Below are 12,739 nucleotides of genomic sequence, written 5' to 3'. Positions count from 1 at the left end.
CAGTGTGCTGTGAGAGAGGTGTCTCTTATAAATTGTTTAATCGGGTATCTTCCCAAGCCTTCAGAAGAGATTTTATACTAAACACTTGCCCCTCAGCTGTTCTTCCCAGAGGATGAACACGCTTAAGTCCTGGCTATTCCAAATTTTACTACAACCTCAGAATTTATGGGCTCTCTACAAATCAGTATTCCAAAAGGTAAGTCACACTGAAGAATAGCTCTTCCCAGCAAGGCAGAAAGTCCCGGTATACAATGTCTGTAGAGAGAAGGAACTGAGGAAGAAAGGGAAAGCCGGGCTTCTTTACACACTAGACATCAGGCTAGTGCCAACAGCAGAGGAGCAATCAACAGCTCACAATAGGTTTTTAGCATAAAAACAACTGGAAATTGCTGTTGTGGAAACTATGGCAGCAGTGGATGCCAAAGCAAAGCGTTTCTGATGCTCAATGACACCTTTATACTGGCAGAGGTTTACTTGCCAATAGCCTGTCTTGCCATTCTTCTACAGGAAGTCTCATTCCTTCTTTGAAGGTCTGTCATGAGGCCATCTTGCAACTCAGCTCTCCCATCCAATAGGAAAACAAGTCCAGAAAGAATAATTAAGACAAGACTTACCCTGTATACTAGAGAAACTTCAGAAGACATAATGTAACTGTTCATATTATCAGATCTGCTGCTCCGAAATAATAAATTACAGCAAAACCTTAGTGTGCACTGTAGGCTGCTCAGGGACCGCTGCACTTGTCAGCATGCAATTACATAGAATAAAATGTAATAGCTTCTAAAGGCAGTATGTAATCATTTCGTATGCCTTGCAGGTACAAACACACATAACTGGTGACATGGGTTTATTTACTGAGTTATTGCAAAATACAATACTTTGCAATCAATACAGAGCAACTCTATTCAAAAACTATTAAATACAAGGTTACATCTGTGTCCTCTTGTGATAAAGTAAAAAATATTAAAGTTTTAACAGCTGGAACATCAAATAATGATCTTCACAGAAGAGTAACAAAAGCACTGGTTGAAATCACACTCCAAATATTTAATTAGACATGGTGTATGATCTATGCAGCAACTTTAACGCTGGAATCCAGTACTCAAGGCTAGCTCTGGTTCAATGTATACCTGCATTTTAGAACTTTCCATTTTTATTTAATCCAGTACTTCGAGTTCTTGCCACTACCCTCTGCTTACACTTGCTTACACCATGCTGTCCCGAATTAGCCTCCCTTCAATGACTGACATCCCTGATGGACAGCCTCTGGAGGGCCAGTTCGGATCTCTCCTAGCAGCAGGGGAGATCACTAGAGGACAGAGAAAGGAAAGAACATCAGAAGCAGGAAAGTAGTAATGAGAGGCTGTGACAGAACAAGTAGTTAAAAAACAGGACAGTGCATTCCATGACTGTTACAAAATACTGTTCAAGCAGCAGAACTCATACATGGATGCTTGTTGCTAAACAGCTCAGTGATTTGTTATTGTAGGTGTTACACACATACAGAATTCAGCAGTAATGCAATAAATGACAAAATTGAGATCACTAATTTTACAGCAGTGATCAAAAGCACCTTTCCAATGCTTGCCAGTGCAAAGCTCACGACCAAAACGATGGGCTGAAAATACAGTTGTCAGTCAATGGAGGACTTGTGAGAATACATTGCCAGAACTGCTGACAGAGGACACAAAGTGCCATTTTCCAAGCAGCACTTGAATAGTTTACTTAAGTTTCCCCTCTCCCTAGCCATCCATCTTTTAAAGTAGTAAAAAACAAAACAAAACAAAAAACCATACCACAAAAAAACCCAAACAAAAAAAACCAAACAAAACCCCACCAAAACAAAGCAAACCAACCAAACACAAAAAATTAAAGTAAAAAGACTTCATGGGAAATATTTTTAAAGGTGTTGTCAGACAACATTTCTTCAAGGCCAAGCTGCTGTAATAGTGTACAGAAGTCAGCTTCCAACAAGATGATACTTCATATTTGCCTTTCCAATATTTTTAGGGTGCAGTTCAGCAGTGTGAGCACCAGGTCTGCATTTACAAAAGTGTCTTTGTCCCCACAGGCAAGTAGATATTGTACTTCAGCATCTGCTTACACATGTAAGCTTTGTATACATAGCTGTTGTGTGTACACCTTGCAAGTACAAAACAGGCTCTTGCCTTTGAAAACCACAGTACTTAATATATCTAAACCATTAGACTTCCAATCTCTTCCTTTGGTATTGAATTGATAGAAAATTTACAATGCCATTCTTCAGTCTTACACAGACTGAGTTATTAACCAAGAAAATAAAAAAGTAACAAGTCTCAGTATCCAAAGAAATCCACAAATACATTCATCAATACGTAGTACATTACGAATAAGGAGGCAATACATGGAATTGCAATACTACGAATGAAAACCAAGCAGCTGTAGGAAAGCCTGAAAGCCTTCCTAATATTTTTGCTCATGTAACACTTAATGTCACTGTAGCAATGATGATATAGCAGCTTCTACTATGTTACTTCCCAAGTTGTACACTTTGATTGAAAAGGGGGGTGGGAAATGAAGGGCCTCTGAGGAGTTCAGCAGCAATACTTAAGTGCATTGAAAACATTGATAATCTGTGGCACATAGGAATTAATGGCTTACGCAGGATACTTTTTTCTATTTACAGTATCATACACTTGTATAAAGTCTCTGCTGCATTTTTTTTTTAGTACTTAGCCTGTGACAAATCACAGTAACATTATTCAAAGAAAAAGGAAATCCCATTTTCTTATGAAGACTAAGTGACTAATGGGTATTACTTATCCCTGCTTAATCTATCTAACCCTCTGAACCCCATGAATCCCAAAAATCTAATTGGCACAAAAACATTTTGATAACTTAATACAGGAACTGATTGCTCTTGATTGTTTACCTCTTAACTTAATCATTACGTTCACTGCTGGAGAATTATCCACTTTACTAGATGTCAGAATTAATACATTTTAAAAACAAATAAACAAATCCTACCAGAAACCACACACACAAAAAAAAAAACAAACCTGCAAGAAAGAGTGACTTCACTCCTGGGTATCTGACTGCATGACAGGAAATACCAAAGCAATGGGGTATATCACAGTAATATCATGCTGCCTCTCAGACACCAAAGACTACAGCAAGCCTTCACAAATAATTATGTTTATGGAAGTAGTAAGCAACTCAGCTTCAGCAAAAGCCTGCCTTATCACCAGGCTTAGTAGGGCATCAGAGCCTTCAAAGCAGTTTCCGGTATCAGTCTGAAGAGACTGGGATTTCTGGTTCCAGCTGAGGCAGAGGCAAATTAGAGGAGAGTGGGAAGGAACATTGTACACAATGAGACACAGCTGAAAACATGACGTATTTGCACTTGAAGATGCAAAACACACTGCAGTAAAGGAGGAAAAACAACTAAATGACATGACATGTCTCTAAGGGCAGGAGGTATGGCCCTCTACTTTGCAACAGGTTTTTAAATAAGTATTTAAAAAACTTAAAAGAAATCAAGTGCATAACAATCAAGCTGAAGGACAATGCAGAACAAAAGAACCATGTTTGAAGGTCAATTTCAAATCCTTTACAAGAAATCTGGATTCATTTCTTCACTGGTAAAACCCTGTCACCAGGTCTAAAGAGCCTTTACATAAAAGGAAGCAGCTGGATACAAGTATGGAAATTTTAAATATTTACTAACTGTTGTATAGAAAAGTTTAGTTGTGAGACTGAGAAAGAAGGACAGAGTTGCTTTTAGTCAAAGGATTGCATACCCTTCTAGAAAACAACAAAAACACAGTAAAACAAAAAAATCCAACCAACTATGCCAACTGATTATCAGTTTACTAACCTTTGCGTTCAAGTCCTCAACTAAGATATTAAAAATGTACTTGCAACACCTGAACACAAAACAGGGTGTATCTGCTATGACAAAATTACTTTTCTTTCCAGCATACTCTTCATTAGCTTTTGGTGCCACATGCTGAAGAAACTAGATTTAAATCAGTGAATGGCAAGTGTCAGCAGGCAATGATTTGCACTACACTGGTGGCTCCATCTTGATCATCCTTTTCTTCAACACGTCCTTTTTTTAACTTTTAAATTTAAAAATCAATCTTCCATTTGGAAATTCAGAGCCAGGTCTGATTTTCTTTGTCACCTCTGGTCACACTGTAGGATATCTTCAGAGACCGTTCTTATTTCTTGCCGATTCCATTCGTTACTTTTGATTTGGAGTGCCGATTCCTCCTTCTAGATGAATGGCTTTCACTATTGACTGAATGTTTCGGTGGACTATTGTCAGCACCTGCTGAGAAATAAATATTTTTTGACATTGTCAAGCTCTTGTCTAAAAGACAGTAAGGCTTTCTAGAGCTACAGTGTTTACAGTTTGGATTACTTCAGGTTAATATAAACTGGCTGATACTTCTACTCCATCTAGTGGCCTATTTTTTTTTTTAAAAAGCAATTCTTAAGACTTCTGTAAAATTCCTCCTCCTCCAAAAAAATTCAGAAGTTTGCTATAGCAGAATATAGTGGTGAAACATCCTCCATTTTAAATGACACCAATAATTAAATCTCCACATTTTTATTACTGGCAGGTACTACCATCAGAAATTAAGAACTATGGAAGTGAGGTCACAGATCCTTGTAAGAGTATATTTCTTGTTTTTAGTCTTTTACATGACAGACCATGTTTGACTCTTGAGAAAGCAGAGGGAGACAATGGGGGCTGAAACAACGATTCAAGAGCAAAACATGAGAAAGACTGAAGTTTGTAATTAATGAATTAACAAAGTCAGAGAAATATTTGCTTGGCCAGATTTCTCCAGCATATATAAATGGGAAAAACATTTTGAGTGCAAGCAATTTTTCTCAAGAAAATATAAAAATCTACAAATTTACTAAACTGAGAATAAATTAATATCAGCACCCAGAAAAATCATGTTTGAAATATAAAGCAGCTCTGCTGTAGGTGCTTTTCAAGCATATGATAAATAACAAATATTTTTAATGGTACAAACACCTGGAGCAAAAACTCTGACAGAGATAACTTCCAGGTATGAATCTTGACATTTGTTCAATAAGCAAGACCACACTAAAGAGTTAATGGAGGAGGCAGGTAACTTAACTAACCTCTAGTGTAGGGAAAAAGAGAAGGAGGCTGCCTTTGCTTAGGACAGAGAAAGCTGTTTATGACCATCAACACTGCATTGACTAGGCAAGTGTCAGTAAGAACACAAGCTCCAGGGCACATTCTTGACTGTTTCTTAACAAGCAAGAATAAAAGCACATTTCACATTCACATGTTTCAAATCAAACATGCAATATTCAGAGAGAAAATCTGTCCACAACAGTTATGCAATGCATAATGCCCTAAACGTACACAAATGGCCTGGAATAACAGCAGAAAAATTCAGTTGCTTTATTAAAAAATAAATACATTCCCAAGAGTTAGAAGAAAAAAGGCAGTAAAGCAAAATAGCTTTGCAGATGATTTATCTGTATAGTTCCTGTGGGAACATTTAAGTCCAGTTGTCTCCAAGGTAAGTTTCTCCGGTCTCGTTTCCCAGTGCTGAGCCTTAATGCTAATACTTCAAGAATATAGTTGCAAAAGTGCCAATACCTCTGCTGAACTTAGAATGAAGCCAGGAAGCATCGGGACTGTATGGGCTGTCTTCACTTTCTGATAAGGTCTGTAAAAGCAAGAAGGACACATGTCATTGGGATGGTGGTGGTTCTTTTGATCAGCACTTCAACTGTTTGCAATTAGACTTGTAAATTTAAACTGTGGCAGAAGTCCTCATAAAACATTCAGCCAGTACTTAAGACTCTCCCCTTCTTAGTTAGAAGGTACAACATAGATGATACAATAAGAACTCACCACTTGCCACGTGGTCTGTTGTGTAACCAAGTATTCTTAATATTCCCCTAGCATTCCACCTGTACAATGGGAACATTAGCTAACCATTCATCCCTGAATACTTTGCTAAAATTACAGCCTCATTTTGAGTAACTAAGAGGACAGCATTCTTTAGAAACCACAGTGTAATTTGGGATCTGTCCAAGGCTCGTTGAATCTAGAGTTCTTTCTATTGATTTCAGTTAGACTCTGGACCATCCCCCCTCATCCCCATTTATACTAGCTCTGGTAAAGAATTCTAATATCTAGGAGTTTTGCAGTTTTAACTCTGGTATAAAACAAAACCAGGCTTCTTAATGAAGTACCTTTTCTCGGTGGCCATAGTATTCTGCATACCAAACCATACCATATAAACACAGGAAAGTTGTAAAGGCCTAAACAAGGAAGGAGAAGAAAAAGAAAAAGTAATCTGTAAAACTTTTTCCAAATTCCTTACTGGTTCAAAGTCTCAGAGTCGCTGGAGATTCCGCATTCAGAGACTTTCATGCTCTGCTTCTCTCTGCATCTTTTTTCAGGATGAGTAAGACCCATGCTTCAATTTTAAGGTACACACACATTCTGCCACCATGGGGTATGCAGACCAATTCTTAATGGGAGCATGAGAATACATAGAGATCACCCACATACATGTCAGATACACTGTCAGTATGATTTTTGTCCTCACCCTGTACAGTCATCATACAAAGGCAGCTGGTAGGCACTTGTAGGTATATTATCAGGAACAACCAGTCTGGGAGAAAAACAAATTCTCCTTCTCCCTGCCCCATGCTTCAGTCTCGGTTACATGTTTGGTTTTGTGGTGCTCTGATCTGGGAAGCAATTAAATACTTTTCTCCTCTGAAGTTTCAGGAATAAAATCATCATGCTAAATAAGAGAACAATAAATTCTGACTGCCTATCACCTGTTCAAACTGTGTTCCCAACTAGAAGGGAGAAGTATTTATCTGTCAGCCCATTATAAATGCCTTATTTTTCACTGACCATTAAAAATGTGTTTGGCATTGGAGTTACAAGTCTGGCAAGACAAACATCCATTTACTGTTATAAAACAGGCATTTCATGCTGTATTTTCAGGAATCACACTGAAGTACAGGAAGTTGCAGGCTGAGTGAGAATGATTTGCCTGATAAAGCAGGGTTGTTTACATAGTTATAAGACTTCAGTGTGAAACAACATGCATTACTTATTAATGCTATTCATTAACTCCTGTTCCTTTTCAGTGGGCACTATAGCAAGCACCACTAAAGTTAGCCTCAATCAAACTGACATTTTCTCTCAAAGATAAAGCGCCCTATAACTAGTGTTTGTTTCATTGTTAAGCACTGGTAAAGTGGCTATATTCTGCTCTGTCAAGAAATGAGGAAAAAAGTTATTCTAGTCCCTTCAAAGTGTGTTCTAAATGATCTAGCATTTGCTTTTCCTAGAATGTGCACAAAGCTCCTTACCACCATTCCCCCACAATGATCCCCTGCTGCCAATGTTCCAGAGAGGAAGCTATTTAGATGCTTTCAATGGTTTTGCCATGCTTTATGTTTCACATGAGAAATCTCACTTACCACACAGAGAAGCCAAAACACAACATACAGTATTTGTGTTTTGGAAAAAAGATCCTGTCCAAACTTTATGCACACAATAGCTTCAAGGAAAGCAATAACCCTGTGGGTAAATGAAAAGGGGGGGGGGGGGGGGGGGGGAGTGGTTACAAACACTAAAGATTTAACTCACATGTTCACAACCCAGACCCCAGACTGTCAGCTCTAAACAAGCATTACTCTCTAGTGAGCACACACCTCCCCAACACCACCATTAACTGAAATTCTTTGGGAAATTTATTTTTCTTTCTATACTTTTCTTCAGCATAAACGGCACAAAAAGTGAACAACCAGCAGTTCACAATACCGCAAGCCTCTGCTTGTCCAGGGAACAAGCAGGAGTGTGTGCCAATGGCAGAGAATTTTGGTTTATACCTACCATTGTGCTTCAGCCCTCACCAGATATAAATTTCTTTTCCATGCCGAACAACCAACAGACTCCCTGTTGGGTGAACTAGAACTGTGCTTTGGGTATTTCTCTACTGGATGTAAATTTACTACAATTCTAAATAGGTTACTTTGCTTGCTTCGGATGGATTTTAATGAGAAAATTAACATGAAACAGCATTTCAAATTCTGAGGATCCATGCATTTGCCCTGGTTTATGTGTAAACTCAGGTCCACACTACAGTATCAGAGGATTTCAGGAGAAATGTGAGAGGAAAAATTGCAGTATTTACTTTCTTCTCTGGCATTATAACAATCAAAACAAGTATCATTTCCAGCTCTCTCCCCGTTACCAGATGTTTACATCTTTTCAGGCATAAAGCTGGCAAACAGGACCCAGCTCCCACCGTGAAAGAGGGAGGAAGATGTCTGCATGACTTAACCGCTGGTATTGCAGAGATGGTCCTGGTGCAAATAATAAATTACAGCTTTCTCTGTACCGTCTAATGTGACTTGCAGCATAAGTGGGGTCAAAACTTAGAATTGTGAAAGTAACACCTAATTGACCAATACTGCAAATTAACAAGGTGCATATTAGTAAAAACTTGAGAGCAGTGTTACTCTGTTGGGTCACCAACTATTTATCTTTCTTAGTTTTATATGATTCTCACTAATCCAGCTGCAGATTAAAAAATAGCTAAACTGAACTACAGCAGTGAGAACAGAAAGACCACCATCAGGAAACAAACATATGAGGGTATGATACACTCGAAGGTATAAACAAAACAATAGGCTATTTTCAACAAGGACTCAAAAAAATGATACAGCTGTTTGTGCTAGATATATACATTCTTTCCATTATTTTTGTCAAGAATACTTGGGTTAAGCACATTGTAAAATAGAACAGCTATTACAGTTAAAGAAGTGGTAAATCAAAAGATAGAAGAATGCTAACAGTGAAAGGTGTTAGTGTCCTACTGAAGGGTGATGAGAATACTCAATAGAACTAAAGACTCCATAAGTTTTTGTTCAATCAAAATGGTCTTGTAACATCTTAACAGATATTCCTTTTTGAAAGGCTTCACCTTAATGAAAATGGTGTAATTTCCAGCAGAGCTGTTGCACAGGCCTTGTTCATGCCTTACATCACTTCCTGTCCATCTATTGAAAGTTATGCTACAGTATATGTCAAGTCACAGAGAACACAGTTTCATACTAACGCAAGGCACTAATTTTAATTATTCCCATGGTTAGGCTGTTACAAATTCAATTTGTGCCTTTAGAAGTGTGCCTTGATCACCATAGATATGAATATTCTATACATTTGCTTTTAATTGCTTCAGAAATTATATTCTGGATAGTTAAATTACTGGAAGAGTGCTGCTTTTCTAACAAACAACAGGAAGTCCTAGTGGTGCTCTGTTTTTCTAGCAGATTATAGAACTAAGCAGTATGAAGGAAAATACTTACTCCATGCACGTTTCCCATAATTAGATCGCACTGTAGATGAATATTCTATCGCAGTTCTTGCTATGCGATCGTAAAGAGATATTTGGGCATCTATTTATTGACATATATGTGTTGACATGTTGACACATTAATGTGTTCAGTGAGAGCTTTGAACCAAGGATGATGGTTTCTGTAATCCTTAACAATTTTTCAGAGCCAAGGCAAACATTCAGCATCATATTTCCCTTTGGTTTGCAAAAGAATATATTCTTTCTCTTGGATGAAAGAGAAGTTCATCTTTCTTTCTTCATAATGCAGAACTTGAAAATTCTTACCCCCAGATTCTAAAATTGAGTCTAATAAGAGTCTAAAATTACCATCTATAGTTGAGAAAATTTCCTTTTTCATATAAACATATAAATTCCTAAATCATTTAAATACAGATTTCAGTAACATGTCTGAATTCAAATGTGTATCTCCAAAATATTAATATAGTTGATCTGTAACTACGAAGATGTTTATGCACAAACAGAGCAAGGTTATTTGATTCTAATTGTAAATTAAGTAGTCACATTAACTGTGTGATTAATTAGTTATCTTCAGTACTAAAGCACCATCCATACCAAACCCAGAAAGACAAGTTACTCTGCCATGATCATTTAAAAAAATCCTTTTTAAGGACTGTGTACGTTACAGACTCTCTTTAGGAATCATAATGCATGTTTCAAGGAGGGGGATCCTCCCTAAGTAAGGAGGTTTAGGCTTACAGAAAATATTATCAACTTGTACTCAGCCCCACTAAAACTAAACAAGAACAGAGTTACTACCTTTTGTGTGTCCATTGGATGTTACAGTCATGAGTTGAAGACAGTAATAGATCCATCCAGGAAGGTGATAAGTCAGTGAAAGAGGTGAACATTTAAGCCCAGCCAAACCCAAGGAGACATGTGTCATGTTCTCCAGGGTACATTTAAAACAAGAGTAGAAATCCCTTCAATTACATTACAGCATGCTCTGCTCTCATCTCAATTAAATGTTGAGGAAGAGGCATTCCTTATGGTGGTGTAGTGCCCTTGGAAACACATGTTCCAGCCCAGCACTGTTCCTAAAACTCTGTAACATCCCTAAGACTAATAGCAAAGGTGAGGTAAGTTTGCCAGAGCACTGTCTCTAAATTAGATCTGTGTATTTATGGCTCATTGAAATGCTATTCCAATTTAAAACAGTAATAGGTTCTTCTATTAAACACAAAAACGGTTCAGACAATTCTAGAAATAAGACATACATTAATCTTGACAAAGAGAATGAAACGGCTGTTTTAATTTAAAATCATTGCTATCAGAAATTAGCTTCTTGAATAGTTTCTTAAAATACATATTACATGTTTTTTCTTTAAGACATTATTTAGGATCTTTTATGTTTTCCCATTTGTAAGTTCCAAGTCATAAATCAAAAGGGACACTACTACGCTGCCTAATTACACAAAGCTTTTACAATGCTACAATAGCATATGCTTCAGGTTTGCAGAACAGTACATTTTAGTCAAGCCATCTAGAAAAGGAAGTTCTCACCAGAAGCAAACATGCAAACTCTTCATTTAAACGTCTCCTCCATGAGACATGTTGAAAGAGATTGTAGCCAAGGTAACCATTGTTCACAGTGTTATTCCTTTCCCTCTTTGAGAACAGAATAGAAATCGTTGATAAACATGGTTTGTTTCACTGTCTTCTGTTGTGATTCCACTAACAGCAGCAATGCCCACCTTGATGGCCAGGTAAACATTGCTCCTATGACAGTCAAGCGGTAGAGGCTAAAGTTGTATCCTTCTCACCTGACTGAGAATATGGGCAGCAAGGCCAATGCTACTTTGAAGAAGCCTAGCTTTATCCAGCAGTTTCTAGTTCTTCCTTCTGTTCTTCTCCTTACTCATTCCATCACTTCCCATGTTCTACCTCCAAATCCAGAATTTGCCTTTCCTCTGAACTTGTGAAAAAAAAAAACCTCTCCATACTGTTCTTTATACTAAAACCAACACAAAACAAGGACTAGCTTCATGCAAAGCCTGTTCCTGTGCTGGACTCATACTTAACACTTGGACAAGTGCTTCAAGAATGCAGCAAGAACACTTACCCGAACACCCAGCACTGAGTTCCCACCCTCTTGCACTGTGTATCCGTGAGGTACGCATAGTATTGTCTGAGAAGTGAAACAAGAAAACTCTTCAGTGAAGTTGAAATTCCCCAGAGTATTTACTTTTAGAAAACAAGTTTATGTTACAAATACATCTATAACAAAAATGAAGTGCTGATGGTTAAAATCACATGCATTCACACTGGATGTCTACCAGATGGCTTCAATTCTAGTAGGACAGATTATCACATAGATCGAATAGCTTCAAAAAACACAGAAAAACCTGAGAGCAAGGACTGGGAAAGTACCCAAACCAGTAGGCTAACAAAGCTACATATTTGCTTCCTGCCTCTCTACTGAATCTCCAATTCTTTTAGGCAAAGTGCAACAGCTTTGAAAGAATTAGAGAATCCCCCACTTTTTCCACAGTTTGTCTTCAATTTATTAATAATTGCATTTTCTTGAGAGATGTGGGTTTGAATCTTGAAAGAAACTGAACATGGCTATTCCATATCCTAGGAGAGTGTTCTAACCAGTGGCATGTTTTCCCCTCAAGAACAGAGTAGAATTTCTCACTATTTTGAAAACAGTGTGGAGATCTTTCTGCTTTGTTCTTTATGCTCCTAAATTTTAAGAGTTTAGAGAGGGGAATTCCAAAGAAGTGGAATCAAAGTTCCTTTTCTCAGTCTCTGATTTCCACTTACAGATGGGGAAGACAAGTCTTATTAATCCAACAATACAAGGACTGGTTAAGAATAAAGACTTCTACAGGTTGGCAAGTGCCATAAAAATACTTAAAAGCTCACCTACACAGGAGCTTATAAGGATGTTTAAGGTGATTTAATTAACAGTGTGAAATCACTGCACATAACTTGAGACACTAACAGCTGTATTTTAGGAATAAACCAACACATGGCTGCCATTTAACTGTCCAAGGTAACGTCACTTTACTCATGAATCGGAAATTCCCTGCCTCTAACTTCAGAACTGTGTGCATTCTGTGTACCTCCATCTATTGTCAAAGGAAAAAAAAAAAAAAAACCTAAGGGGACTCTGCTAACAACATGAAATAGTGTGCATGACTAAAAGCAGGTTAATGTTTCTACACAGCTGTTAACACTGCACATGTACTGTTCTGTTACTCTGAATATGGTAATGCTCTATCTTTTCTTATAACATGCTAATATTTTCTGTAGACACACAGAATAAGGAGCTCAGAAGAAACAACAGCTCTATTTTTCCTCATCTACAC

At 37.6% G+C, this 12,739-nt stretch overlaps 1 protein-coding gene across 2 annotated transcripts in view; it reads right to left on the bottom strand.

Moving 5' to 3' along the window:
• Positions 1-834: 834 nt before the first annotated feature.
• PTDSS1 (phosphatidylserine synthase 1) overlaps positions 835-12,739 on the bottom strand; it is a 31,608-nt gene continuing 19,703 nt past the window's right edge. The window contains exons 9-13 of one of the 2 annotated variants that reach the window (XM_052788676.1): positions 11,488-11,553; positions 7,486-7,585; positions 6,235-6,303; positions 5,633-5,702; positions 835-4,315 (exon numbers count right to left, since the gene is read on the bottom strand). In XM_052788676.1, the coding sequence (XP_052644636.1) occupies positions 4,203-4,315; positions 5,633-5,702; positions 6,235-6,303; positions 7,486-7,585; positions 11,488-11,553 (418 nt within the window). In that variant the 3' untranslated portion in view covers positions 835-4,202. The remainder of the gene's footprint in view (positions 4,316-5,632; positions 5,703-6,234; positions 6,304-7,485; positions 7,586-11,487; positions 11,554-12,739) is intronic. The other variant, XM_052788677.1, reaches the window with a different exon arrangement.

This window comes from Harpia harpyja, chromosome 5 (assembly GCF_026419915.1).
Source record: "Harpia harpyja isolate bHarHar1 chromosome 5, bHarHar1 primary haplotype, whole genome shotgun sequence".
Classification (NCBI taxonomy): Eukaryota; Metazoa; Chordata; class Aves; order Accipitriformes; family Accipitridae; genus Harpia; species Harpia harpyja.
The sequence above is the reverse complement of the archived record's forward strand: the minus strand, read 5'-3'. Positions and strand labels throughout refer to the sequence as shown.